The sequence below is a fragment of the Struthio camelus genome, chromosome 9, assembly GCF_040807025.1.
Source record: "Struthio camelus isolate bStrCam1 chromosome 9, bStrCam1.hap1, whole genome shotgun sequence".
NCBI classification, from domain to species: domain Eukaryota; kingdom Metazoa; phylum Chordata; class Aves; order Struthioniformes; family Struthionidae; genus Struthio; species Struthio camelus.
In genome coordinates, this window is record NC_090950.1 from 5,048,218 (window position 1) to 5,073,209 (window position 24,992).

General features: G+C 58.3%; 2 protein-coding genes across 5 annotated transcripts in view; one reads left to right on the forward strand and one right to left on the reverse strand.

Annotated features, from left to right (window-relative positions):
- Positions 1-21,522, reverse strand: part of EPHB1 (EPH receptor B1) — a 129,580-nt gene extending 108,058 nt beyond the window's left edge. Inside the window, exon 1 of one of the 3 annotated variants that reach the window (XM_068954879.1) lies at positions 21,459-21,522. Coding sequence is in view for 1 of the 3 variants with exons in the window: in XM_068954878.1 (XP_068810979.1) it covers positions 11,362-11,443 (82 nt within the window). In the remaining 2 variants the exon portion in view is untranslated. Of the gene's footprint in view, positions 1-9,396; positions 9,424-11,361; positions 11,480-21,458 lie in introns of those variants that run through there. The other 2 variants (XM_068954878.1, XM_068954881.1) reach the window with 2 other exon arrangements.
- Positions 11,923-24,992, forward strand: part of KY (kyphoscoliosis peptidase) — a 45,283-nt gene continuing 32,213 nt past the window's right edge. Inside the window, exons 1-4 of one of the 2 annotated variants that reach the window (XM_068954882.1) lie at positions 11,923-12,164; positions 12,651-17,102; positions 22,146-22,195; positions 23,476-23,529. In XM_068954882.1, coding sequence (XP_068810983.1) covers positions 16,891-17,102; positions 22,146-22,195; positions 23,476-23,529 — 316 coding nt within the window. In that variant the 5' untranslated portion in view covers positions 11,923-12,164; positions 12,651-16,890. Of the gene's footprint in view, positions 12,165-12,450; positions 17,103-22,145; positions 22,196-23,475; positions 23,530-24,992 lie in introns of those variants that run through there. The other variant, XM_068954883.1, reaches the window with a different exon arrangement.

The following is a 24,992-nucleotide window of genomic DNA, read 5'->3' on the forward strand; positions in this document are numbered from 1 at the left end:
ATCCGAACGACCGTCCTGGGCTAATGCACGCAATAAATAACCTCGGCCAGACGGAGAAATAAGTGTACACAGCATTTTAAGTGCTGATGATCCAGGACTACCCCACAGGTACCAACTCGGCTCGCAAACAAGTACCGGGGGCCCCTGGGGGGGGGGTCCGAGGCAGAGCCCAGAGCCGCGCAGCACATCAGCGACGCTTGCCAGCCCCTCACCGCGGCGCCAGGCGCCCAACCCCACCGCCAGAAAACAGCGGGCTCTGCAGACTCTCTTCTAAGCCACCAGCCTTTGCTACAAGCAGCACGCAAAGACGTGGCCCCTGCGCTTCGCGGGCTTCTACGGTGCCATCAGCAAGGCTTGATGGGTTTTTAATTGCTTTACCCAAATAGATCAGCAATGCAAATTCCGATCCTCCCCAGCTTCGCTAGGGTATTTGTCGGCTGTAGGAATTGCTGCATGTCTCAAAGCATGCAGACTGCTAGGAGAGTTGTCTTGAATAATTGTTTTTAACTGGTTTTGTTTTTGTTTTTGTTTTTTTTTTAAATCTCCACTCCCACAAGGTCACGCCATAAAAAAATCATTCTGGGGTTAAACTAAACATTTGGCATTTGATTCCAGCTCCTTTTCACCCTTCTTCCCAGCTCCACAAAAATATTTTAGCAAACACTCAAAGAAGTTTACAAAACAAAACATCATTTTGAAGCCAAACATTGCAGTGTCTTGTTGCAAAAAGCCTGAGTTGTTTAGAAAGACACCTCCATGAATGGAAACCATCCCAGACTAGGTGGGTTTTGTTTTATTTTAAGAACACACTTGAATAGGCAGAAGGTTCGACTGAGTCCAATGCTTTACGGTGAGGTCTCCTAGATGCATCCCAGGAGAACACCAACTCATTTCGGTCTCCGAAACAGCGCCCGAATATTCACAGCTGCCTCCACCTTTCTCAAAGGGCGAAACGGTCCAAACAAAACAGCGCGCGACTCCCAAACACCCAGTAACCTAGTGGCCCCCTCTCAGTCAGGACGCACAAAACCCATGGTCAGGTCCCCACTGGGACAAGTTGAGCAAGCCCAAGAAGCCGGCTCCCTTCCCTCCCACGCAACGCCGCGCGCCAGGCGAGCTGGCCAGTAGGGAGGAAGGAGGTCTCCTTCGCAAGGGCCCCGAAAGGCACCGTTTTCATTCCGGTGCAGAATAAAAGCACATTTGAAACGCCAAGATTTTCCCGGAGGAATTTTGTTTCTCATCTTTGCTCCAAAATATCAAGTTTAGCAGCAAATCTCAAATGACATCAACAAAAACAAACCCTAAACAAGCAAGCGCTAAAAGCCCAGTCATCAAGCCATTGCCTGATCACAGGTCTTGCGGAGTCAGCGTTTTACTCTATTTCTCCATCACCCGGAATATCCCGGCCGAGGCAAAACCCGTTCTTTTGAACTTCAAATGCAAACAGAACAAAACTTTATTTTGAAAGATAGCTTTCAAGTCTTCTCTGCACATTATACAAGCAAAAGTCCAATTTCATCTTCCTTTGTAGGTCATCGTTAAATTGGATTATATTTTGGATAGTGTGGATAGCGTCCAAGCATAGCTGCTGCCTCATTGCCATTTCTTAACGTCGCTGTTTTTTCGGGGGGGTGGGGAAGACTCATTGGAAATTAAATATTTACATACCCACATACACTAATCCTGGCTGGATCCAAGGGTGGGAAGCTTATTTAACAAAAAAAAAAAAAAAAAAGCTTAATTACTTTTCCATTTTTCAAAGGAATAATCTGGTGATTAGTTAGAATGCCTTACCTAAGCAAACAGCTATTTGCTAAAGAGGAATAATCTCCTTGCGTGTACACACGTTAGGGGTCTGAAGAACAATTTTTACAAACTTCCCTCACACACAACTGCCACCAGTCAGCTGGGGCTAAGCTGGTCCGAAGGAACCCAACGCACGAGAGATGCGGTCCAAGGGGGAAAACCCGGATATTTGTTCCCATTCAGCACCAGCCTCGGGAGGCACGCGAGCGCGTGACCCGCAGCAGGACAACGTGGGGGGACACCGAAGCGGGCTTGGGCACAGATGGTGTCTGCAAAGCCTTGACGGCACCCCTCGGAAACCTTCTCACTAGGACAAGTCGGCACAGTTCCCCCACTACACGTGGGATTTGCAACGTGGGACACGGCCGAGTTTGGGGAGAGACAGAGGCGATGGAGACTAGCCCTACCCATGCGATACATCCCCTGCTGAAAGCACCTCTGACACTGCAATCCAGTACTTACTTTTTTTGTTTTTTGAAGCCAAAAGAGATGTCTTCTCCCAAGACCACCGTGCTGCACCACCATGCTGATTCCAGCAGCATCACTCAGGCGGTAAGCTAAGAGCGACGCAATAACATCCACTCCATTTAGAGCCTAGCAATAATAACCAAGGGGCCCCGCTACGAAAGCTCGCTTTCTTTGGAGCGCCCTTCTCCAAGCACCACTCGCTGAAGGCCGGAGCGGAGGAAACAGGAATGAAGCTCCGAGCGCCCGGGACGGCCATCGGTCAGCTTGCAACGACGCTCTAGGACACGGCTCGCCACCCGTAAGACGGCACAACCCCGGCGCATGCCCCAGCGGAGAACCGTCCACCCGTCCCTCCTGCCTGCACCACCGGGGGGGAAGACAATGGCTTATTAGCAAGAGACACTTATTTCGTCGGGAGCACCTATCAGCCCCTTCTTGCTGAAGGATTCCTAAAGACAAAACTTACGCTCGTATCAGGCAGTAAGGTAGTTTCCGCTGGAAAACATCAAAGTAATCAAGACCCGGGAAAGGTACATGAGGATTTCCAAGGTCCCCCCATCCCAGCAAAGCAAACAACAGCGCTTTGCTAATTATCAAAAGCTTTTGTGGTACTTGGTGAAAAGGACTGAAAGAAGTCTTCAGGATAGGTGAAAGTTTGCTCATAATACGGTAAAAAGCAGATCATTTAGAAAGATAAAGCTCTGTTCACTCTGCTGAAGTGAACCACTAAATGTGGAAAATGTTACTTCAGGTAATAAAGAGCAAGACCTGAGGAGCAGCCTGGGAATTCAAATTTACAACTTGCACCAACTTCATACGCTGTAAAACTTCACCTAGTTTACAAGTTGCTCACCAACTTCATAAAACATGTTTTATTATTGTTGTTTTCTGACTCTTCCACCTTAATAAAATTCTTTTCCCAGTCTGCGTGGGTATTGCATTATAAACATTTGCACTTGGATTCATTCAAGCCTTAAGAAAGCTTTCAAGGTAACCTATTAGGAACACTTAACATGCCTCAAAGACACCACAGTTTCACCTAAACATTTCAAGACTTTAAATAAATAAATAAATAGCATGCCTTACAGCAAACTACCTCCAAAACCTATCGGGTTTGTCATTCAAGGCGTCACCTTCACAGGCAACCAAGTCACCCAGCAGCCCTGCGCAGCAGGCTCCCACCGCGTTTGGCATGGGGTGAGGAAACACAAGACAGTTATCACAAGCCACTGGCACGGGGTAAGTTCACACCTCGGTCGGGCCGTAACGTCATCTGATGGCAGGTCCAACGCAAATGCCTCCGTCTCAGGCTGCGCTCGCTGGTGCACGCGTTTCCCAGAAGCAGCAAGCAGCAATGGTTTGTGAAGCAACGGGCAGCAGCAAGCGGCCGAGGCCTGCGAAGGGGCTGTGCCGGAGGAGAAGCTGGAGCACGAGGCCCTCTCACTACCTCTGCTCCTCTTCGAAACGGCAAAACAATCCGGGCTCCCGGGGTGGCACCTCTGCTGCCAAAAGGGCCCAAGAGCGCCCCAGTCGGAGCAGCGTTCCTTGGAGAGGAGACAACGAGATGGAAACGTGCCTCACTGCTCTTCCTCCGGGCCGCTGAACTTCACAGCGCTGTCCAACAAGAGCATGCAACTGCGGCCACCACCACGCTTCACGTGCAACACAACAACAGGAGAAGACTCCGCGAGTTCAGCTGCTCACCCCACCATACAACGGGGACCTGAAGCTCACCCCACCGTACAACGGGGACCTGAAGCACCTGGCTATCGAGCCACGCTCGCTCTTGTGCCAGCACAAAAACACAGGAGCCCTCAGCCGTGCAAAGCACAACCCTCCACAACGCGCACAGCCGGGCTGCAGATCACGTAGGAACCCCTCAAGGAAAGGGCTTCTCCCAGGTCCTATGACCATTAGACTATAAAAAAGGAAAAGGATTCAGAAAAAAAACAACATCTGCCTTTAGACCAGGCCTTTAAGCACAGCAGATTCCTGCGTGTGCGCGGTGCCGCCAGCCATTTCGGTAACGGCCCGAGGAGGGTACAAGGAGGGATAACAAAAGCCAATTTTCAGAAGGACACCGAACACAACTAGCTGGCGAGCTTACAGCCGCTGCCAGCCAGCACCTATGTCCTCCCTCCTGCAAGGTCGCCTGGGTGTAACGGTGACAACAAAGCTCAGAAAAGCACTACCCAAGTAGAGGCGAAGGAAAAAGAGCAAAGCCGCGCGGGCAAGTGCCACGTCATCCCCCCCCGTCCGCGCTCCAGCTCCTTGGGCGAGGCGAGCCCAAGCCCAGTTCCCACTCAAACGAAGCTCCCCGCAAACTACCCAAGCGGCGCAAAGGTGCCACAGAGGCAGTGGGACTTTGGCCCGGAGATCCCATTTAAGCACTTCGGGTGCCTCACCCACGTTTATCCAAATAAGGCACCGCGAGCCGCGTGGGAACAACCTCGAGGAGCACCCGCTTCCTTCAAACCCCAGCCCGGAGAGCCGTTCAGGAGCAGCGCCCGCCACCAGCACTGCGCCGCAGGGCATCTTCGTGCTGCTTGGGTGCCGGTGCCATCCCTGGTGGCCTTCCCACATGGTCCCACTTCCATCAGCCTGTCCCACCTCCCTCAAGGCTCTCCAAGGGGAGGAACCTCCTGGATACGCTTAAGCTAGCGCTTTCTTTGCTATGATAGGCAACACCATGGCTGCGAGCCGGCTCCTGGCACCACCCCTACAAGGGGGGGGTCCCGGCTTTCTAAACGCGCCGTGGCCTGTTCAAAGGCGCGCAGCTACGTCCAAACCCAGGAGGGAGAAGACAGCAGAAGACCGCGCCAACCAAGCAGCACCAACCAGCGTGGCGAGACCGAGCTCCCTCTGCCGAAAGCCCGAGAAGCTCACGAGGCTTAGACCCGCGCCAGCGCTTCTATCCCGAACAGAAAGGTACGGATAGCGCTGCCTTCTCACCTTGCCCGTCGCCGGGGAGCTCACCCGTTCACGCGACGACTTCAGCAAAACCCCACGAGATTTGACGAGCGGGCGACAGAGCAGCAGCTCCTTGGGCTTACCGCCACGCCATGCACGTAATTCCCCCCGGCCCCACAACAACAGAGGGTACAGAGAGCTAACATCGCCGCGTTCGAAAGAAATACTGCAAAAGGCAGGTCACGGAGTCCCCGGGCGCCTGGGCCGCCCCGTGCTGCCAGGCGCGCTGGCTACGGCGGGCAGGCCAACCCTCCCCAGCGGCCCCGCGCGCCGCCGAGCGCAAGCTGCGCGAGGCAGCACGAGCGGAAAGGTCTCTAACTACTTGAAAACATTGTACTAAATACTTTTGGCAATACACCGAGCTATTTTTGCACTCTTGAAAAGCTAAAAATTTTATTCCTTTCAAACACATTTGTTTCAAATTAAAAGCACAGCTGACGCCTCGTGGAGCACTCTGAAAATATCCCATTCCAGTTCGGCTCATATGCCATATTTCTATCACATCCTCCACTGCATCTGATTATGCCCAAGAGTTTTAAAATTAAAGTCCTAGCTTCAAATTGGTCTGACCTCCTCTGGCTCCGAGAGGAACCCCCAGGGGTTAGACAACAAAGGGAAGTGGATTTAGGCAAGCTCGCGGATTTGGGAGCCCAGGTCTTGCTCTGAAGCAAACAGGATGCTCAGCAGCCCAAGTTCCCATTCACTCTCTCTAGGACTCAAGAACTGAAATGGCTTTTAAAGATTTAAAAGAGGAGGTGGGGGGGGGGAAATGCAGGGTATGTCAAGTGGTTGGGAGTCGTCGTAGGGGGCATCAGAGCAGCACGCTGGGCGCAAGGCTTGGCTCTTCGCTTCCCAAAGCAGCCCCAGAGGCACCTATCCACCTCCTGGGACCACATCCAGGGAGGTTTTGCCACGCGCCTAACCCCCTTCGGCTCCTCCGAAGGGCTCAGCCTCTCGCCTGGCCCTCAATTTTGTAGGAAGAGGAGCATGAAAACAGATCCCCAGTCCACAAAGAGGTAGGAAAATCGACAGAACTTGCACTTTCGAGAAGAGGCTGCTGCCCACCTCGTTCTGCAGCTTTTTACAAGATAATAACACGGGGGGTCACTCCTGATAACAACAATAGTGATAACAAAGCAAGCTCAGCGCTTTTCCAAGACCAGCTCCCAAATCTTTACTCGGGCCACCCCCATGCTGTCCCCAGCACATCCGCCTTTCCCCGCCACGGCTGCCCCAGGCCGTAGGGCTGCACCGTGGGACCAGGCCAGGCCACCGCACCTAGCGCCTGGCCCCGTCCCACTCCGGCTCCCAAGCCCACCGCTTCCTTTATAACTTTTCTGCTCGGTTCCTTATTTTCCAGGGGAAGATGTAATTCACACCCATTCAGCTCTTCCACAGTGATTTAATGTCTTTTGAGCAAAAAGCAATTATCCTCGTATCAACAGGACCCTAGCGAGGACGATAATGAGTCAGTTCAGACCCTGCGGCTAAGCATTTCAAGAAAGTGGTTTAAGCAAGTGGAGGCCTCCAGTAATCAAAGGCCTGTCCCCTGCATCTGATCGTGCAAAAAATAATAATAAAAAAAAGCTCCATAAAACTTCAATCACCACCGCTCCCTTCTCCGTCCTTCCCCCCCCCGCAAGGTTGGCTTCAGCACTAACCGAAAGGTGGACCAACACCAGCCTGGAGGCATCTCAGACACTTCGCCCCCAGTCCCGCGCTCACCACCTCAAGGCAGGGAGCCGACGTCCTGTTTTACTCATGGGGAAACCGAGGCCCAGCAGAGATCGGTGACTGGTCCAGCAGCCCGGGGGGAGGACGGGCAGAGCCGGCACTGTCCTGCAGCCTCTTCCTTCCCAAACCGGCGCTCCATCCAACCCGTGAGGACCGCGTGCCGGGGAGAAAGCAGCAGCGCAACCCGAACCAAAATTTAACTTGCTGCATAATAAATCACAGCTTAATCAGCCTCCAACACCAGCAATGCTGCCGGGATGCCTCCCCCGATATTAAACGCTTCGCACCGCACTAACGAGCACATACCTGAGGCCCTACTAATCCCTAATTACTTGGAGTAGTTATTTCCCAATCAAAAGTAAAATAAATAAACAAATTTAATGTGGGGGGGGGGGGTTTCCCCACCCCCCCCGCCAAGTCCTCGAAAGGAAGCCACCTGCTTATGAAGGGATACGAACAAAACCAGCAGGTTAACCATCACGATCCGAAACTCTTCCCAAAAGGCGCCGCTCCCAGGAGCCGGGGTGCCCAAGGCGGAGGGGATCCCGGAGGGACCGGGGGGTCCCCGGCTGCTCGGCCCCTGCCCTCCGGCTTCGGCTCACAGACGCGCCGCCGAACCAAAGTTGTGTCTCTCGGCTGGCGCTCGACCCCGAGACCCTTCCCACTTTGAACTCCTTCCGCCGTGATTTTTCGCCGCGGGGTTTCCCAGCGGGAACTTATTAAAGGCAGGCGAGAGCACGTATATTTTAATAATAATTCGGTCACCCTGGGTTGGGGGTTTAGCAGGCAAAACTATAATTATTTAGAAACATCAAGTTTAAACGCCAAGGAGTCTTAATGGAGCTGAGCTAATTAACCAATTTCGACTGAATAACTGATTAGAGGGGGAACAAAAAAAAATAGAAAAAGAAAAATCAATGATCGTAGACCAAACGTTTTCTTCGAGCAGGTTGTTTTCTTGCAGCAACTCCCAATTGCACAAAAGGAGACCAACGATCCCTGCTAACCAAATATTATCGTAATTAAATATTCAACAGAAAGGCTCTTCAATTATTCAGAAGGAGGATAACGCTTGTTTATAATTGGGGTTGGGCTTTGGGTTTTTTTTTTTTTTAATAGTTTAAGAGAATCCTTTTCTTCCTTCCGAGGCTCCAGCGCCTCGCTGCTAAATTTTACCCTGCGCGCCCGGACTCAGCCGCTGATTCACTCCGCTTCAGCCCGCGCTTTGGGCTCGGAGCACCTACATAACGCGACCGGACTTCCTCCTGGAGGACCCAAAAATCCAGGGAGATGGAAGCGCTCCAGGCCAGGAGTGAGAAAACGGACCATATGGTCCACACGCTTTCTGGAGTTTTGTTATTGGACTGACAATTTAGAAGTAGGACTAATGGCCGGTTTCCAGGTTTCACGCTATTTTCTGACGGCAGCGTTTTCCTCCCCCCTCACCCCCCAGCAAAAAAACAGGAGGGAAAGCAGACCCCGGTGTGTCGTTACAAGCCTCTAAGCGGCATTACCATAGGAAATCACAAATTAGCTTTTCAGCAAAGGACGCAGGGGTGTTTAGATTAGCTCGAGAGAAACTACAGAAGCTTTCAGGCCATTTATCACAGCTCTCGGAGCTCCAGCTTCCATGGAAATGCAACAATAATAAATACGGGGAAAGTTAATCTCGGCCCAACGCACACGTTAACAATGCAAAAGTCAGGAGAAACAGAGAGAGAGAGCGGCGGCCCCTTTCGCTCTTGCCAACGCGCGGCCAACTCGCCTCGCGAGTTAAACGGTTACGGACGGTGCCGGCGCGCGTCGGGGGGCATCGGCGCGTCGCAGCGCCCTCCTGACCACGTCGCACGGCTCGGAGGCGCCTGAGTTCAGCGAGACGCAACGGCGAGAGCTGCCGGGCCCCGCGTCCGCGAGCCGGGGTTGGGGGGGGGGGGACGAGCCACTTCCCACACCTGGGGGAGGCCAAAAAGCCTCCGCGAGCTGGCGGGATCGTGGGCAGCAGCGCCCGCAGCTCGCGCCGCAGGGAGCCGCGGCCGGGACAGCAGCGTCCCCCTCCCCACCCGAGGGGCTTCCTCCCCGCTCCAGGAGGGGCTACGGCACCAGGCAGCGACGGCAGGAGCTCAGGCCCCCGCTGCCATCTCCGGCCCCAGCCACCGCGCGGGGCCGCGGCACGCGGGGCCCGGAGAAGCGAGAGCGCAAGCGAGCAGCCTCCCGGGCGGTAGCAGCCTGCCGGCGGGGGCCGCTTCCCCGTCCAAACGGCGGGCGCCCGCGGCAGAGCCGGGAGCCCGCTGCCCAGCGCGTCGCCCCGCAACCCAACCGCCGCGCGGCGGCGGCGAGCAAGGCAGAGAGCGACCACCGCCGACAGGGACGGCCCCGCCGCCGCTGAGCCGGGCGGAGGACGACAGGGGACACGCGTACCCAAGGTCAAGCAGCACGTAAAACGCCGATGCAGGAACAAAAGCCAGGGACGTCTCTTCGGGAAGCAAACCCGCACCCTCGCTCCTCTCCCGGGCTGCTCTTCCGAGGCCGGCAGGGAAGGCGGCCTGGCGGGCCCGCGCAGAGCGTAAGCGGAGAAGCGCCCGGAGCGACGGAGGCAAAAACCACCCCCGGCGCCCCCAGCCTGCCCTGGAGGAGATCCGCCTCGCGGCGGGGCCAACACCTGCAGAGCCATCAACGGGAGGGAGAGCGGCCTTCGCCGCCGCCGCCGGCCGGCAAGGGGCTGGGGGCCCCCCCCCCACACCCCGCCAAGCTCACGCCGGCTTCGACCCGCCTCGCCCGCACCCCGGGGCGCCAGGGCGGGAGGAAGGACCCGAGGGACCCCAACCGACGCTGCCGGGAGCGAGGCGAGACGCCCGGCCAGGAGGGCGAGAGGAGCCCTCGGGGTGGCTCGGCGGCGCATCTCACCCGCCGCCGGGGGGGAAAACCTCCTCCTCCTCCGAGGAGGAGGAGGCCCTGGCCTCTCGCCGGGCGCGGAGGAGGACCGGCGCGGGACCAGTCGCCGCCCGCTCGCGGTGAGGGGTAGGAGTAGGGCAGCAGCGCCCCGAGACGCGGCCCCAAGAGCCGGGCGCCGCGGGGCGTTAGCTTCGCGCCGCACGGACGGGGACGGACCCGGCCTCCCCCCCGCCGCCTCCCACCCCTCGGCCGTCCCAGACCTAACGCCGGGGGGGGCCGGGGGAGCTGCGCCCTGCCCCCCGCCTAACGCTGGCCTCCAGCGTGGGCTTGGGCAGGTGGCTCCAGCCTGGGGCCGGGTCCCCCCTGACCTTCTCCTTCCCTTAAAAATAAAAAACAAAACACAACAAAAAATAAGGGGGGGGGGGGAAAAAACCTCTTTGTCTCGCTCGCTTATTCGGGACGCACGGTGCGGGGGATGGAGACGGCCCTTCTCCGGCACGCGGCGACGGAGAGGACCACCAGCGGCCCGGGTCTCGCGGCAGCTCCGGGGCGCAAGACAGACCCTCGAGCTCGGACGGGCTATTCGGGCCGCTGACGGCAGCCCTCCCCCCCCGCCCCCGCCCCGGGCCGGGCCGCCCGTCCAACCTAGCGGATCGAACTCGGGCCCCGGGAGAACCCCGAAGATCTGAAGAAGGTCCGCCAAGAGGCGTCTCCTCCGCGGCGCCGCGCCGGGAGACCCTGGCCCCAACTCCCGATCGGAGCCGACCGCCCCGCTCTGCCTCGGTCTTCGCGCCCGAGATGCCTCCCAGGCTGCTACTTTCTGGGCCCAGTAATTTCCGCGGCAGAGTGGAAAGAGCAACCGCTCTCCTGCAACAGGTCCAGCGAAGAGGGGACGACGACGACGGAGGGGAGGCGCAAAGCTGGGCGCTCGCCCGGGAGCCCCCCCGACTCCGGCGCCCGGGCGAAAGCAAAGAGCAAGCGAAACGGAGAGCAAAAGTTGCCCCCGGGGGGAGGATGGATGGCGACTCGCTCTGGCTAGGAGCCATCTTGCCACCGCATCCCGCGCGGGGCCGGGATGCCGCCGGGGGAGCCCGAGCCGAGCAGGTGGCCGGTCCTCGGGGCGCCGCGGCTCTGCCTCCCTGTCCCGAGCTGCGGCCAGGCCTCAGCGCAGCGAGCCCGGGCGACAAGAGACGCCGCGGCCGGGGCCGGCGGTGCAGAGCGGGGCGCCCGGCCTGGACCCTCGCCAGAGGCGACCCGTCGCGCGGGGAAACCACCCCCCACCCCACGCGTGGCGCCCCCGGGTGGGCTCCCCTCGACGGCGGCGCGCGCGGAGGCCTCGTCCCCCCCCCACCCCCCCGCGGAGGCGCCGCGGGTGACAGCGTGGGGGGCTGCCCCCACGCGCGGAGCCCGGCGCACGCGCGTGGGTGGAGGAGGGGGTGCACGCGTGGAAACCCCCCCCCAACTCCCTCCCCACCGGCGGCCCCGCGTTACCTTCCAGGGCGGCCGCGGCGGCGGCCAAGCACCACAGCAGCAGCAGCAGCAGCAGCAGCGGCGGCACCAGGTGCGCAGCCATCGCCGCCGCCGCCGCCCCCGCCGCCGCCGCCGCCGCCGCCGCCGCGGCCCGCCCGGGCACCGCGCGCCGCTCCGCAGGCGTCAGCCGCTGCCGGCGGGCGGCCGTGTGCGGGCATGGGGGTGCGTCCGGCGGCCGCGGGCGGGGAGCCGAGCCGAGCCGAGGCGGGAGCCGCGGGAGCGGGCCGGGGCCGGAGCCGGGGACGGGGCCGCGCCGCCCGGGTCACATCGCCGCCGCGAGTGGGGCGCGCGGCCACGCCGCCAGCGGCCCCCGCCGCCGCGCCCCGCCCCCGCCCCGCGCCGCCGCCAATCGGCGCCCGCCGCCGCGCCCCGGCCCCGCCCCCGGCCCCGCCCCAGGCCCCGCCCCGCGGCGCCGTGCGCGGAGCCGCGGCGCCCCCCAGCGGCCGCCGCGCTCCTCCTCCCCCCCCCCCCCGACGGGGCGGCCCCGGGGCGGGCGGACCGGCAGCTCCCCCCCCCCCCCCCGACGGGGCGGGGGCCAGCGCTCGGCTCTCCGCGGCCGCGGGGTAAAGCCCACCCGAGCGGGCGAGTCAGCCGGAGGACGGCCTCCCGTTTGGGGGATTTTTATTTTTTTTTGGAGGGGGGGAGCGTAAGGCAGAGCCCCGGCGTCGCCCCCCGGCCGCAGACCCGGCCGCCCAACCCCAGGCAACAGCGGCCCCGACGGCCCCCGGCGGGAGGCTCCTGGGCTGCGGACGCCAAGCAAAGCGGTACCTTTTGGGGGTTTGGGGGGGGGGTTGCAAAGATTTCGGGTAGGTGCTCGGGAGGGGAGGCTGCAGGAAGGGGGAGGCCACCGAAGCGAGACGGGAGGACGAGCCCAGGGCGACCTCGCTCTCCAGGGCCAGGCAAGGAGGAGCGAGGTCTTCTGGTAGAGACCCCCCAAAGGAAAAAAAAAAAAAAAAGAAGAAGAAAAGCCCTGCGATTTCATCGACGCGGCTGTTCCCGCTGCGCAGCTCTCCCCTTCGAGGGGCGGCCGCGGGCCAAAACGAGGTGAGGCGCGCTACTCGCTCCGCCGCTCGCCCTCTCTGCCCGTCCCTACAGGTGGGAAGGAAAAAAATATAATCTCTTCGTTCCCTTTGAAGACAGAGCATTAACAAACGGTGAAGGGGGGGGGGGAGAAAAGCAAAAAACGGCTCTGAAAACAGATGCCGCCTTTTCCTCTCCCGCTAATCCGGCTTCAACTTCCGTTTCTTCAGGCCGAAGAGAGAGGCTGAGGATGACGCTTCCTGCCAAGGCTAGCTGCGAGAAGCGACGGCAGCTCTCGTCGCCGCCGGCCCTCTGAAGTCACAGCATCCGCGACGCAGGAAGCACAACGCAGACAGGCCAACGCTTTCAGCCGGGACCTACAACCAAAAGGCTCCCGCTGCTCTGAAGGCACGGGCGCCAGCCCGCTGCGTCCTTCCTCCGCGGAAACTTCTCGCTGCTGAAGCAACAACCGATTCATCTTCTGAGGCCCCAGAAAGAAGCGGGGAGGGGAACCTGCCACCGGAGTTTCCCTAATCCCAGCGCTGGGCTGGTTTCCCAGCTGGAAGCCGAGCCCGAACCTTTTTCCCGGGGCGATGCTGAAAAACGAGCGCCAACGCGCTGCAACAGGTCGGGCAAGACCGCCGCCGGGTCACTCGCTGGCGCCCGGCGACCCGAGCTTAACGTCGAGGAAGGAGCTGTCCGCGGGACGCTCGCCCACCCAGGGCGTCGCAGCGGTGGGAGACCCACCAGGCTGCTTTTTCGATGGCCGCGGCCGGTTCTCCTAACGCCGGCGGAGCGCGCGCGCGCGCCGAGCCGACGTGTTCTCCCGCCGACCTCCGGGATGGCGGTGGTGGTGGCGGCGGGTGACCTCACGTGCAAAGCAGCCAGACGAGCACAATCTACGGCAGCGGAGGGCACGGGCGCGAGCGCCTTCAGAGCAGCCCGCTCCGGCTGGAGCGCCTGGCCTCAGCGCCTTCGAAACGGGTGTCCGGCCCGAGCGATCCCGCCGGGGCAGACGGCTGCCCCCGCCCCGGCTCGTCGTAGCTCCGCACCGCTTGGCCCTTACCCGGATCTCCTTCAGGTCAAAGGGAAAAGCAAACAGTCGCGGCTAAATACGCGTCGCGCTCCTCTTCCTAGCGACGTCCGGCGTAAGCAAAACCTCGCTGCCAGCAGCCGCGGCGCCGCGGGCAAAGGCTTTCTGCCTTTCCTTCCCCCGAAGAGCCCCGGTGCCCCCCAGCCCCTCTCAGGGCACAGCATGTTCTCTTTTCCCGCAGGTATTTCAATTGGCACGTGAAATGTTTCACTTTTCAGCCAACTTCCCCAAAACACGTAGTTAAATTGTTTTCTTTTGTTGTTGTTTTCCCCCCCCCCTCCGCCCCCGGGGTGAAAAGTCCATGTTTCCCAAAGAAACGTGACGCTACTTCTTGCACAAACGCACACAAAACGCTTTCAGCAAACACCCCGAGATACCTCTGGCTGGCGCAGCGAAACGGCCGAGCTCCAGCCAAGTCCACTGAACGCGTTTCTGATTTCTGTTGCACGATCTACCCTTAAGCCCGCCCGCCTTTAACAGCACAGATCTACACGCGTCCGGCCAGGCCGTACATGACCTTCCCCCCCCAAAATCTTTGTCATTAGCATTTCTGAGACCAGCTCGGACAGGTCCCTGCTGGAAACGACGCCAGCAGAGGCTGGTGGGACCCCGGAGCCCTGGGCACCTGGGCCAGCCCTAGTTCTCCGAGTCTGCTCTGCGGTGATTTGAGGGTAAACCTACCACCGCTGAAGCAGACAGGTTTCAAGGACAGCTAATGACATAAGGCTGATGCAAAGCCTTCTTGTGACATGATGGCTCTAGGGAAGCTCACGTCCGTCCGTCCTCATCCAGGTCCCTGAGTCTGAGTTCATGAGTAACCAACGCAACAGGTCTGATCAAAGCCGACAGCGAGGATTTTCCTCTTTCTAAAAGAGAAGGAATGAGTTAGAGGACGGGAGGATTTTATAACATCTTCTGAGGCCTTTAAGGCCGAAACGGCTGAGCATGCTGCGTCCTACGGCCCCGGGCTAAAGCAGCATCCTTCTTGCTGAGATCTTTCCGCAGGGGAAGCTCAGATACACGAGCAGAAGGCAAAAAATGACTCGAAGCCCCTGCAGCGAGAAACCGCAGCGTTTTCAAACCAGAGGTTCGGAGCCCATTGTGCTTTTAACCGCCTGGCACCGCTCGGGGTGTCTCTGCGCAAAGCGAGGCAAGGCCACCTTCCCGCAGCTCTCCTGCCTCTTACTGACCACCCAGAGCTTCCCCGTGGGTTGCTCTGGCTAGCTGTCGCTCGCCATAGCCGACCAAACCTCCTTTACGGTACGCAGCAGAGCCAAGGCTGGTTTAACCTTTGGTTTAACTGTTCTTGGCAGGTGCAAAACTCACCTTAGTCTGCCTGTGCCCTTTTTAAACTCTCTGCTCCAAATTCAAAGCTCACCTGGGATGACTCCAGTATAACCTAGGAAATCATTCTCCACAAATGCATATAACAGACTTCCAGTGTGCTTATATCTCAGTCATGGAGTCTGAGTTCAGCTCATCCGGCTTCATTTTCTGAAGACCGCATCCGGAAGCTGGCACTTGGGATGTTCACGCTCTAAGTCTTTACAAGACGACTACAAAGAGATCTCCATCGCCTCCCGCAAGGGGAGGTGAGCAGGCCCCCGCAGCCGAGCTAGAGGCTCCTAAGGGCTGTCTCAGCTTGGACACATCAGCCCACAGCTCTGGGACACCAGGATCCACCAACTACATGTGAAAAGCGCGGAGAAAACATGCTTTCCACCACCCCGGTTTCTCAGCCACCGCTGTATTTACTCAGGGTGGTGAGACCTGGTTCAGCTCTACCCAAACGGACTGCAGTCTACAGCTCCAGACTCAGCCCCTACTTCTCCTCCCGGCAGCCTCGCCGTCTGGGCACCGCTCGGGCTCAGACACTGCCCAGGGGCACCGTAAGGCGCCACGTCCCACTGCGCAAATCCTCTCGCAGACCTGAGCCTTGGCTCCTATTTCAACAGTTTTCAATGGGTAACGTTCATACGTTACGGCTTTACGAAAATCACCTAGGTTGATATAGATCTGCACTTTATTAATTTTTCCAGCTACCGGCATTGAATTAATCCAGGCAGCGACTGATCTCACTCTTCCATATCTCCCAGCTTTTCCACGTTACCCAATGCATTTCTCATTACCCACGAGGGCAGCCGGCGTTTCAGGAGCTAGGTGGATCGCTGGACTTACCCTCGACAGCTCTGCGCGGTGCTCCTGCCAGACAGCCGTGGGTGGCACTGAGAGCCCACGGAGAAGACACCCGGCTGCCACCTGTCCTCTCCGGATGAGATCTGGGGGGGAGGGATTTAAACCAAACTGCTTTCCAACCACCTTTATGTCACAGCAGGACATAGCATGAAGATTGGGGAGCTCTTGCCTCTATTCTAGGAGCTGGATGAGCTGGGAAACGCACGGTTCCCCCGGATGACACCGCGGCGGCACTTGACTGGCCCCGCTCCGGCCCCAAGGAAAGCTGCTTCTTGGAGGCCCCTCACCGGCCTCTGGCCAGGGCCGGGCACTGCCGGAGGAACGAGAAATAGAAACATCTCCCCAGAGTCCTACCTGCCAAAGAGCCGCTCCATCAGGCTGCTCTCTCCTAATGCTTATTAGTTTCACACCCAATTTCTGTATTAGGCCGCGTGTGTCCCCGAGGAGCAAGCTGTTTCCCTGCCCTGATGACCTAGAGACCGTTTCTGATTGCCTACAAGAGGGATGCTGGACTTTACCACTTGCCCACCAAACCATGCCCTGGTGCAACCCATCCCGGCTCATAGCTGTGCTGCAATCCAGGGGAAGCAGCAAACGTCTCCAGATGTTGCTTTTTCTTAGCTGTAAGTCACCAGACGCTTAGGAAGGCCCTAAGCAACACACAAATAAATAAAAGTATAAATAACAAACACAAATTTTTGAGCCGATGCTCAAGAAGAGAGATGCCTTCCTGCCTGCGCGCTAGCCCTGTTGAACCGGTGTTGCCTCCTGTCTGCGTGGCCTGGTGGAAGCGAGATGAGTTTCGTTTCTGCTCCTATCAGCGCTCCTGGAGCAGCGCGATTTGATTTCCAGGGCATTTGCGGGAAGCCGGCAGCACAGCCCTGCTGATAGCCCCACAGTGCTTTAAAGCCAGCCACAGCCCAAGTACGCAAACGCCTCCTCCCTGCATACCTGCAGGTGCCACCACCCAATAAAACCGCTTTCAGTTTTCTTTTCCCAGCCCGGCTGGGAAGGATGAAGAACGTGTTACAGCTCGTTTCACGGATGCACCTGCACGCAACGGTGCTTCCTGCTACCTTCACCCAAGCCGTCAATGTTTCCAGGAGGAAAAATAGCTGTGCGCTGGTACCACCCCAGGCCAGGTAAACTGGCCTTTTCTCACCTTTCATGGGCGTGCGCCCATGGTACTGCCAATGGGAGTTGCGTTCGCAGGTACAAAGATCAGTCCCAGGCTGACTGTACGCTTGCTCTTACTTCCTCCTTTTGCCTTAACCCATCCCATTTTGCACAAGGCGAGCGAGGCTGCAGCCCGTCGCGCAGAGCCCCGAGGTCCGGCTCGCGCCTTCGCCCGCATGGGAAACGTCAGAAGCTGCTGCATCGCCTTGGCAAGGAGGTAACCACAAACCGAGCGGGCTCCTCACGCGAGCGACTGACGCAGCCGTAAAGCTTGCTGGTTTTTGGAAAACGTAAGCCGCGCACATCCGCAACGCAGCGGGGCGAGCGCGGCGGAGCTCAGACCCGGCGCAGCCCGCTAGCAGTGGGAGAGCGCCCTGGCTCCTTAGCTCGGCGCTGAGCTGCAGCTCGCTTTTTCCTCCTTTCGCCCCCTGTATGTATTTCCAGGGTGGTGGGAGGACGAGCTTTTGGGCAAGCGTTGGTCCCCGACGGGCGACACATTGCAGCCAGCGCGTTAGCAGGGTGTGCCAGGAGACTACGTACATGTTACTCACGCTTTTTCTTTGCCGAGCGCGATTTCTGGTAACGTCTCCGAGAGCAGCGCCCGAGTCCCTGCGGTCCTTAGGTGCTATTGTAGACTTATGCGCTTAATTGAATAGATGTCGTTTGCCTGGAGACATAATGCAAAGCAAGAAGAAAAAGACATATGTCCCTTATATTTTTTCCCCTTCTACTACTTTGGACGTGGCCCGAATGTTAATTGAGCAACTTCTGGGTAGGACAGTAGTCTTGTTTTATTGTACAGCAACAAATTAATTTAGGGGAAGAAACGTTCAGCATCTGAAGTATACTATTATTTCTTGAAACGTTAATTGGTGACATCGGTACCGTGCAGTTTGCTCGCTGGTGGCGTATCCCCGTACGGCTTCATTTCCTTAAAAGCGGGGAAATTAATGAGGTGTTTATGGGGGTGAGGGACTTCCACCGCGCTGAACGCGGGCAACCAGCGGAGCGGCTTCCCTGCTGCACGCGTGCGTTAAAGGTTAGTAAACCAGGAGCCGGCTCTCCGCCGACGGAAACAGCCGTTGACTTATGGGGATTCATTTAAGTAAAGGCGGATGGGAGCGTTTATAGCCGCTGAGCACCTGCCCCCGTGTATTTAAGTGCAGAAAAAGCATGTGCCCCATCTCTGTAATTTATGGCGACGTTTAATCATTTGTATTAGTCACTGCGTTACTGAATATTGCTTTTCCTATGTAATTGATATCCTTGGCAGTTTCTACTGAAAAGTAAGTAATTCGGGCAACATCGCACCCCCATGACATCACCAGCCCCGTGAATCGCAGCTCTGTCCGCTGACACTGCAATCATAATTCAGCTCTTTTTTTTTTTTTTTTTTTAAATACATTAAGTAACTTCTGGTGGAAAAACAGCCACCCCTGAGCGCCGGGAAGAGATGCCGGGGTGGGGGCACATCGGCTCCCGGCAGTTTCTGTGCGGCGCCTACGTGCTTTAGGAGCGGGGCCGGGAGACGCCGCTGCCCGGAGCTGCCAGCCGGCGCCAGCGCGGGCCACGGCGTCGCTTCGTGCCGCTCGCAGGCTGGAGCTTGGCGCCGGGGCACGCGCGCGCCTGGCCCGCGGGACGCCTCTGCGCTGCCACGGCGGGGCCGCGCGGCGCCTCCCTCGCCGGGCCGAGCCCGCGAACGCCGCGGAGTGGTGGGCAGAACGAGAGCCGCCAAACTTGCGGCAACGCAGTGCCCCAGCACGCTACCTCCGACGCGCATACACGCACGGGCGCCGTGTTTACCGGAAGGCAGGAAGGGCTCATCTCGAAGGAGGCGGCCTGCACCGGGGGTCTCCGGCGGGCGGCAGCGGGAGCCTCGCCGCTGGAGGGCACGGAGCGGCGTTTCTCGCCAGCCGGCCGCGCGTTGGGTTCTCCTCCGTGGCGCCGGCGCCGCGGCGGAGACGGGGCGTTACCGCTTCGTTAGCCTGATTGGGAAACCCTCCAGCGCCGCGTCGGGACTAGCAGAAGACCGAGGCGGTTCGCGGCCCGGCTCTGCCGTCAGGCTCCCGGCAGCCTCCGCCAAGGCTCTCCCCGCTGGCCGGTCTCCAAGATGGAGGTAGCACACTTTCTAACAGACCTCGTGTGAAGACCTTTTCTACGGGGAACTACTCTGTCAGCAAACCTCTTTTAAAGCAGATGAAAACAAGTTAAGTCTTCAGTTGCAGCTTATAACCCGGGGCAGCGACCTGGCAAGCCGAGGGCTTGCTTGCTTCGAAAACCAAGAGGCCCTCAAATATCATGGCACTAAGTCTCGTGACCTTTAAGTCAAAGAGATTTAGGTTTCTTCGACTTTGGGTTTCTGGGCTGGAAGAGCCGCATATCCGCACTCGTCTCTGCTCTTACGAGTGCTAGAAACGCCTTTTTCAGCTGAAACAGAGATTCTGGCTAATTCATTGACTTAGGGAGCAAGAGCAAAGGAACGGAGCAGCTATCACGCAACTCCCACGCGCTGAGAACCGACAGAAACGCTCACAGGTAAAGCCTGAAGGAGCAGCGCTCTCCCTCCCCGAGCTGCCAGCTCTCTTTGGAGCCAAACCCGGGGGCTTTTTAGGCCGCGCTGACTTCGGAGGACCCTCGCCAGGGCCCGACGACGGCAGGGACGGGGCGGACGGCGGCTGGTTTCGACGAAAATACAAGGTCCCGTTAACGTCAAGAGGCGTTTCAGGGGGCTGTCGTTGCCTAGTGCATGGTCTCCTCCCACGGGTACCTTTCCACCCGCCCAAATTCAATTAACGCGGCGTTAATTTGGGGGGGGCGGGGAACGCGGAGCCTGGTGTTCGGCAGCCAAGGCGCAGCGCTGAACGAAAGCCCTCTCCGGGTTTTTCTCCCCCCGGCTCCGCCGAGGCGCGTCCTCGACGTAAGAGGCGCGTTTCTGATCCCTCCGACCGCCCCTGCGCCCCATCGAAACAACTCCGGGCGGGGGAGAAACACGCAAAACCGCTGTCGCTCGCGGCCGCTCTTCCCCAGCCCGCCCGGCCAAACGCGCGCGACGCCGAGCTCGCAAAGACGGCCGTCAGCTCCTCTCTCCCAAGCCCCTCGGATCCTGTTACTGCCAGATGCCCGGCACGCCGCGGCCCGCCCGCCCGCCCGCCCTTTGGAGACGCCGGCCGGGCCGCGAGCAGATGGCCCCGCCGAGCGGGCCCCGGGGCGCTGCCAACCCCCGGCTCCTTGCCGCAGCACATGATTTCTGTCGGGCCACCTGGGCCCCGGGGCGAGAGGCGCTGCCGGCCGGCCGGAGCCGGGGGGAACGCGCGTGCGCACGGCCCCGGCGCCGCGCGCACCCGTCTCCTCTGAGCAAAGGCGCACCCGTCAAGAGGAAAGGGCAGCGGCGGCGGCTCCAACTTCCTGGCACGCGGGGAATCCTCCTGGATCCCGTTACGCCCATGTGCCCTTGCCTCATCCCCCGTACAGTTGGCAAACGCTGTAACGGGAGCCGGTTAATTGAAAGGGCCGCTCGAAAGCGGGCCAGAGCCGGGCAACCGCTGCGCTGCCTGCCGTTCCGCTTCGCCGCGGCCTCCTGCCCTCGAGCGAGCCGGCCCCGGGCGCCGCGCTGCCCCTCCGGCCGGCCGCGGCCGTCACGAGCGGAGGGGCCGCGCTGCCCAAAGGCGCCCGTCGCTGCCGGGCCGCCGCCGCTCCGCCTCCCCCCCTTCCCCGTCGCCGCTTTTCGGACTCCCCTCTTCGCGCCGGCCGCAGTAACTGAAAGGTATTAACAGGGCCGACTGAGGGCCGCCCGGCGGGCGCGGAGGAGGGCAGCGTTCCCATACAGATAAACACCGACAATAATACTCCGGCGGGGGGAGCCCGCTAGCACGCCCTGTCATCCGACCCAGCGCCGACGGAGAGAGCAAAGAGCCGGCTGCCCCAAGGGGCTGCGAGCGATCCGGATCCGCTGACGTTTGGCCGCCGAGCGGGAAGAAAGGCCGAGAGTTGCCTGGAAGGGGAGCGCGGGCAAAGCGTTCGGCGGCGCAGCGGAGGCCCCGCATGCCTCCGCACGCGGCGTTAACGGGGCTACGCGACGGCGGGGTGGCGCCAAACGCCTCGCGCCGCCCCGCTAGAGGGGAGGCGGCCGCCGCGCGGGGCTGCAGGCCGAAGGGCACCCAGCCGGCTCGCGCGGCACCGCACCCGCAGCGGAGGAGCGCGCGCCAAACCCCGGCGAGTGCGAAACGCGCAGGGCTCGAGAACGATGCTCAGGAACCGTTATTTAGCCGAGTATTTTAGAGCAACGACCAGGCACCTTCTCATCCCTCGAGGGATCGGCCTGCGCTGGGCGACTGGGCAGAGAGGCAGGTCTCCCGCAGCAGGAGCAAGCGGGCGTTTAAGGGTGCCGCTCAGCTGGGCTCCCCTCTACTCCCTGTTGCCACACCGAGGCCGAGCACCGGGGTCCACCGGCGCCTGGCCCCCCGGGGAGGTCCTCAGCGCAGCCCAGGGGGGTGGCCACCCGCACCTGGGAGAAGCCCCTCCACCTGGGGGGTCGGCTCACTTATGGCGACCCTAATTCCCCGGGTGTCCCTACCTTCGCATTTCACCGTTGGTTTCTCTCTCCTTCGCCGTCTTTTCCTTTCCCCCTCTTTCAGCGCCGTGTTTTCCCTTAGCCCAACGGGGCCTGCTCCTCGGCGTGTCCTCGGCCCTGCAGCGCAGCCGTCATCATGCCAGAGGGGCCGGCTCTTCCCTTGCTTGGCTAACCCTACGGCCGACAGCGACCCAGATCAGAAAGCGAGGAGAGTCCCCAGCCCAAAGGCACCGGCTCCTCGCGCAGCCCCGGAGTCACTGGGCAAGGAGAGGGCAAAAGGCGCCGCCACGTCTGCGGCCACCAGCAGCTCGGCAGGGAAGCCCCAAGGGCGGTAGGGCTGTGCGCAGCCACACGGAAAGCCCCGCTATGAGCATCTGTGCCGGATGCAGCACATCTTGGGGGGGGGGGGGAGAAAAAAGAAAATCCTGCTCAGAAATGAGAGCCGCATTGAAATAAACTGGGTGAAAAAGTAAAATTTGTATTTGACAGAACTTCTCACGTCCGTTGCGGGCAGCCTGGTCGCTTGAGACCTGCGGGAAGAAAAAAAATCACACCACTTGCGTAATACCTGGTCCCATACGGGGACACAACGGGGCATCTTTCAATTACAAAACACTTCCATTAATAAAGGACTCTTAGTAAGAGCAAATTGTATCTTTCTGTGAATTGATGGCTATGATATCCCTACAGGTTGTGCTGGAGCTGTGAAAAGGAAGACGAAGGGAAAGCCAGTGACCTAAGTAAGTCAATCCTGGGATCAGCATTATCAGTAGATTAGGTGGTGCTGATGTTTAAAAACCTCAAGCATAGCATCCTGGTAAGGATCAGTTCATGGGGGAAACTGCCTTTCCCCTGCTGCTTTTTGACTTTCTGGGATTCTTGGGAACGCTAATATCCCTTTCCTTGGTCTAACTCGAGGGGGTACATAAACTCCAAGTGAGGCACGCAGAGTGCGATACAAGAATTACCAACGCGGCTTCCCCAGGTCTGTAATTTCTAGGGAACTAATAAATAGCATGAACTATGAGAAAGAGTATCCGATCCAGAAACAGTGCTGAGGTACAGCCAAGCACTGCCACTCGTTTTCTACTACAGTGCTGCAGTGCGCTTTTACATTTGCTCTTCTCTTTACCCCACAAAAAGGATGTAGGTTGTTTACATGACATAACGAAATCTGTTGCTGAAATAAAAGACTAATCTTGCTTGCAGTGAAGCGAACGATACTCCTTCCCACTGATTGTAGCAATGCTAATCCAAGCATGCGTTTTCTTGCCTTTAAATGTGATATACACGTTTGGCTGGATTAGCAGGGAAATGAGGGTGGATGCTAGCCATCAGTTCATCTCTGAAAAAGCCAAATTACGGGCTTTGTTGAGGATAACAGCTGTTTCGGAGCTACAGTAAACCTGGGACTTCTTCAGGCAATCTACAGGAGACAGCAGGAGAGAGCAGGCAAAGCAGGAGAACATTGCTGGGGTAACAACCCATGCACAATTCTCCTTCCCTGGAGCTGAGGCTTAGCGGGGAGCCCTCAGGAATTCAGCCCATCACGTTTCCAACAGAAAAGCTGAATGAAAGCACTGTCCTTGCAACTGTCTCAATGACACGAGTAATGTGTCGCAGAGCTAAGGGGGACAAATGGTAAATCTCCAGCTAAGAACAATGATAATGAAAGTATAGAAGTGAAAATTCATTACTTGAGTCTGCTCAGGAGCTATCCTGAGGGACTCTCTTAGGCTTTCTGGGATGCTTTAACCCTTTGGGCCTGGCTCCAATGCTTAGTCCAGTATGCCAGCACTGAGGGTGCTTTATTCCCTTTTTTTCATTTCCTTATCGGAACAACTTTCTCCTTCTCAGAATAAAGCGCTGTGCGTCTTGCCAGACCTGCAGCGTTATGCCATTCAGTGCTCAGCTTCCTGAAGCTACACAAGCTCATATAAGCAGGAAGGAGAGCATAATGTGATTTTTGGTCAGCTGCTCTAGGATCGAGTCTAATAACATTTGCTCATATTTTCAACAGCTCACGTGGAAGTGCAAGCAGCAACTGGAGAAGACAGACAGTCCACCTCCACAGGTGAGACCATCTCATCTCAAAAAGAGAAGTCTTTCCTGACTATGTTTTGGGCTCCCGTCCCCTGGAGCAAAGGGGATATATTTCAGCACTGCTAAAGTACTGCTGCTTAGGATGCCCCGGCATCCTGCCAGGTCTCTGAAAAGTTAGAGATACCCATTGGGCATCTCCATAGCAACCCAAGGATGTTCATTCCAGATATGCTTTGGCTGGAATCAGATGGCTTGCAATGTTCATTTTAGAGTGGCAGCCTCTAAGGTTGATCTTTTACAGCTTCTTTAGAAAGGGAACGTGAACCAAGGAGGTATCTGATTACTCGTGATTCAGACTACCAGGCTGCTGGGGAAGCAATGCACCAGCGCGTCTGGAGGCTTCAACCTAGGGAACAGGGTATTTCAAGGTGGTAGCAAAATACCTGGGAAAGCGTGAAGATCTGGCAGGAGCAAAAATGATTTCGATGTTTTGGATGTCTCCCATGGCCAGGATGAGTGGCGCTGAATGCAGGAAGGAGTAGGCAGCCTGTATTTGGCAGGTATTGCGTGCTACAGCAAACCGCCTGTGTCTTCAGCAAGCACTTCAGCTATCTTCTACAGGAAGGTAGCAGTGTGGCAGGGGAAAACCGTAGTGCTACACGTTACGTTGTTGATGTTTTGGGTGGGAATGAGAGCAACGCACCGTTAGTCTAGAAGGTCCGGCCCTGGAGGAGGGCTAGAGAGGTGGTAAAGGAGAATGCCAGTAGTGCTAACTCGGTAGAGCAAATCTGTGCTTTCGGCCTCTGGTCTGTGAACAGCACCACTGCCTACAGCACAGTGCAAGGATGGGGCAGCTCCAGGCACCACTTACCTCCCGGTTCTTGGCAAGAACCCGTGCGTTTACATGTGGAGAAACTAGTCCTGTCTCCCCTTGGACACGTTCCTCCTGCCAGCCAGCTTCGCGTGTTCTGAGGGACGTAACAGGCCTCCTTTGTGTCACTCTGGGTCTTGGGAACACCTGCAGCGCCTCTGGTCCAAGGAACAATATGTACCAAGACCAGGCCCAGTTCCCCCTAAATTTGTTTATCCATCTCCTACCGGCATCCTAACACCTCCTTCAGTCCTGATAAGCACCAGATTCTTACCTTAGAGGCACTTGAGATCACATTTTGGTAGCTGTCGTTCAGAGAGGTACCCACTGAAACTCCAGGGTGACTCCTCTGTAACGCTGCTCGCTAAGCAACCAGGCTGAGCCTCCAGTTGACTTATGCGTTAGGAAAGGTAAAGGCCTTTAAGGGCTAGGCAGGACCAGACCTGAGCAAAGCCACCATCATACAGACCTGCAGGTCTATTAGGTGGAAAGCCGTTTACACACAACACCGCTCTCCCAACTTGGCATCCAGAGCTTGCAGTTGCCTTAGAAGAATGCTATCGCTTCTCCAGCTGAACTCAAGTTCTTCAGCCCTTACCGACACTTTCGTATGTCCTGCCAGC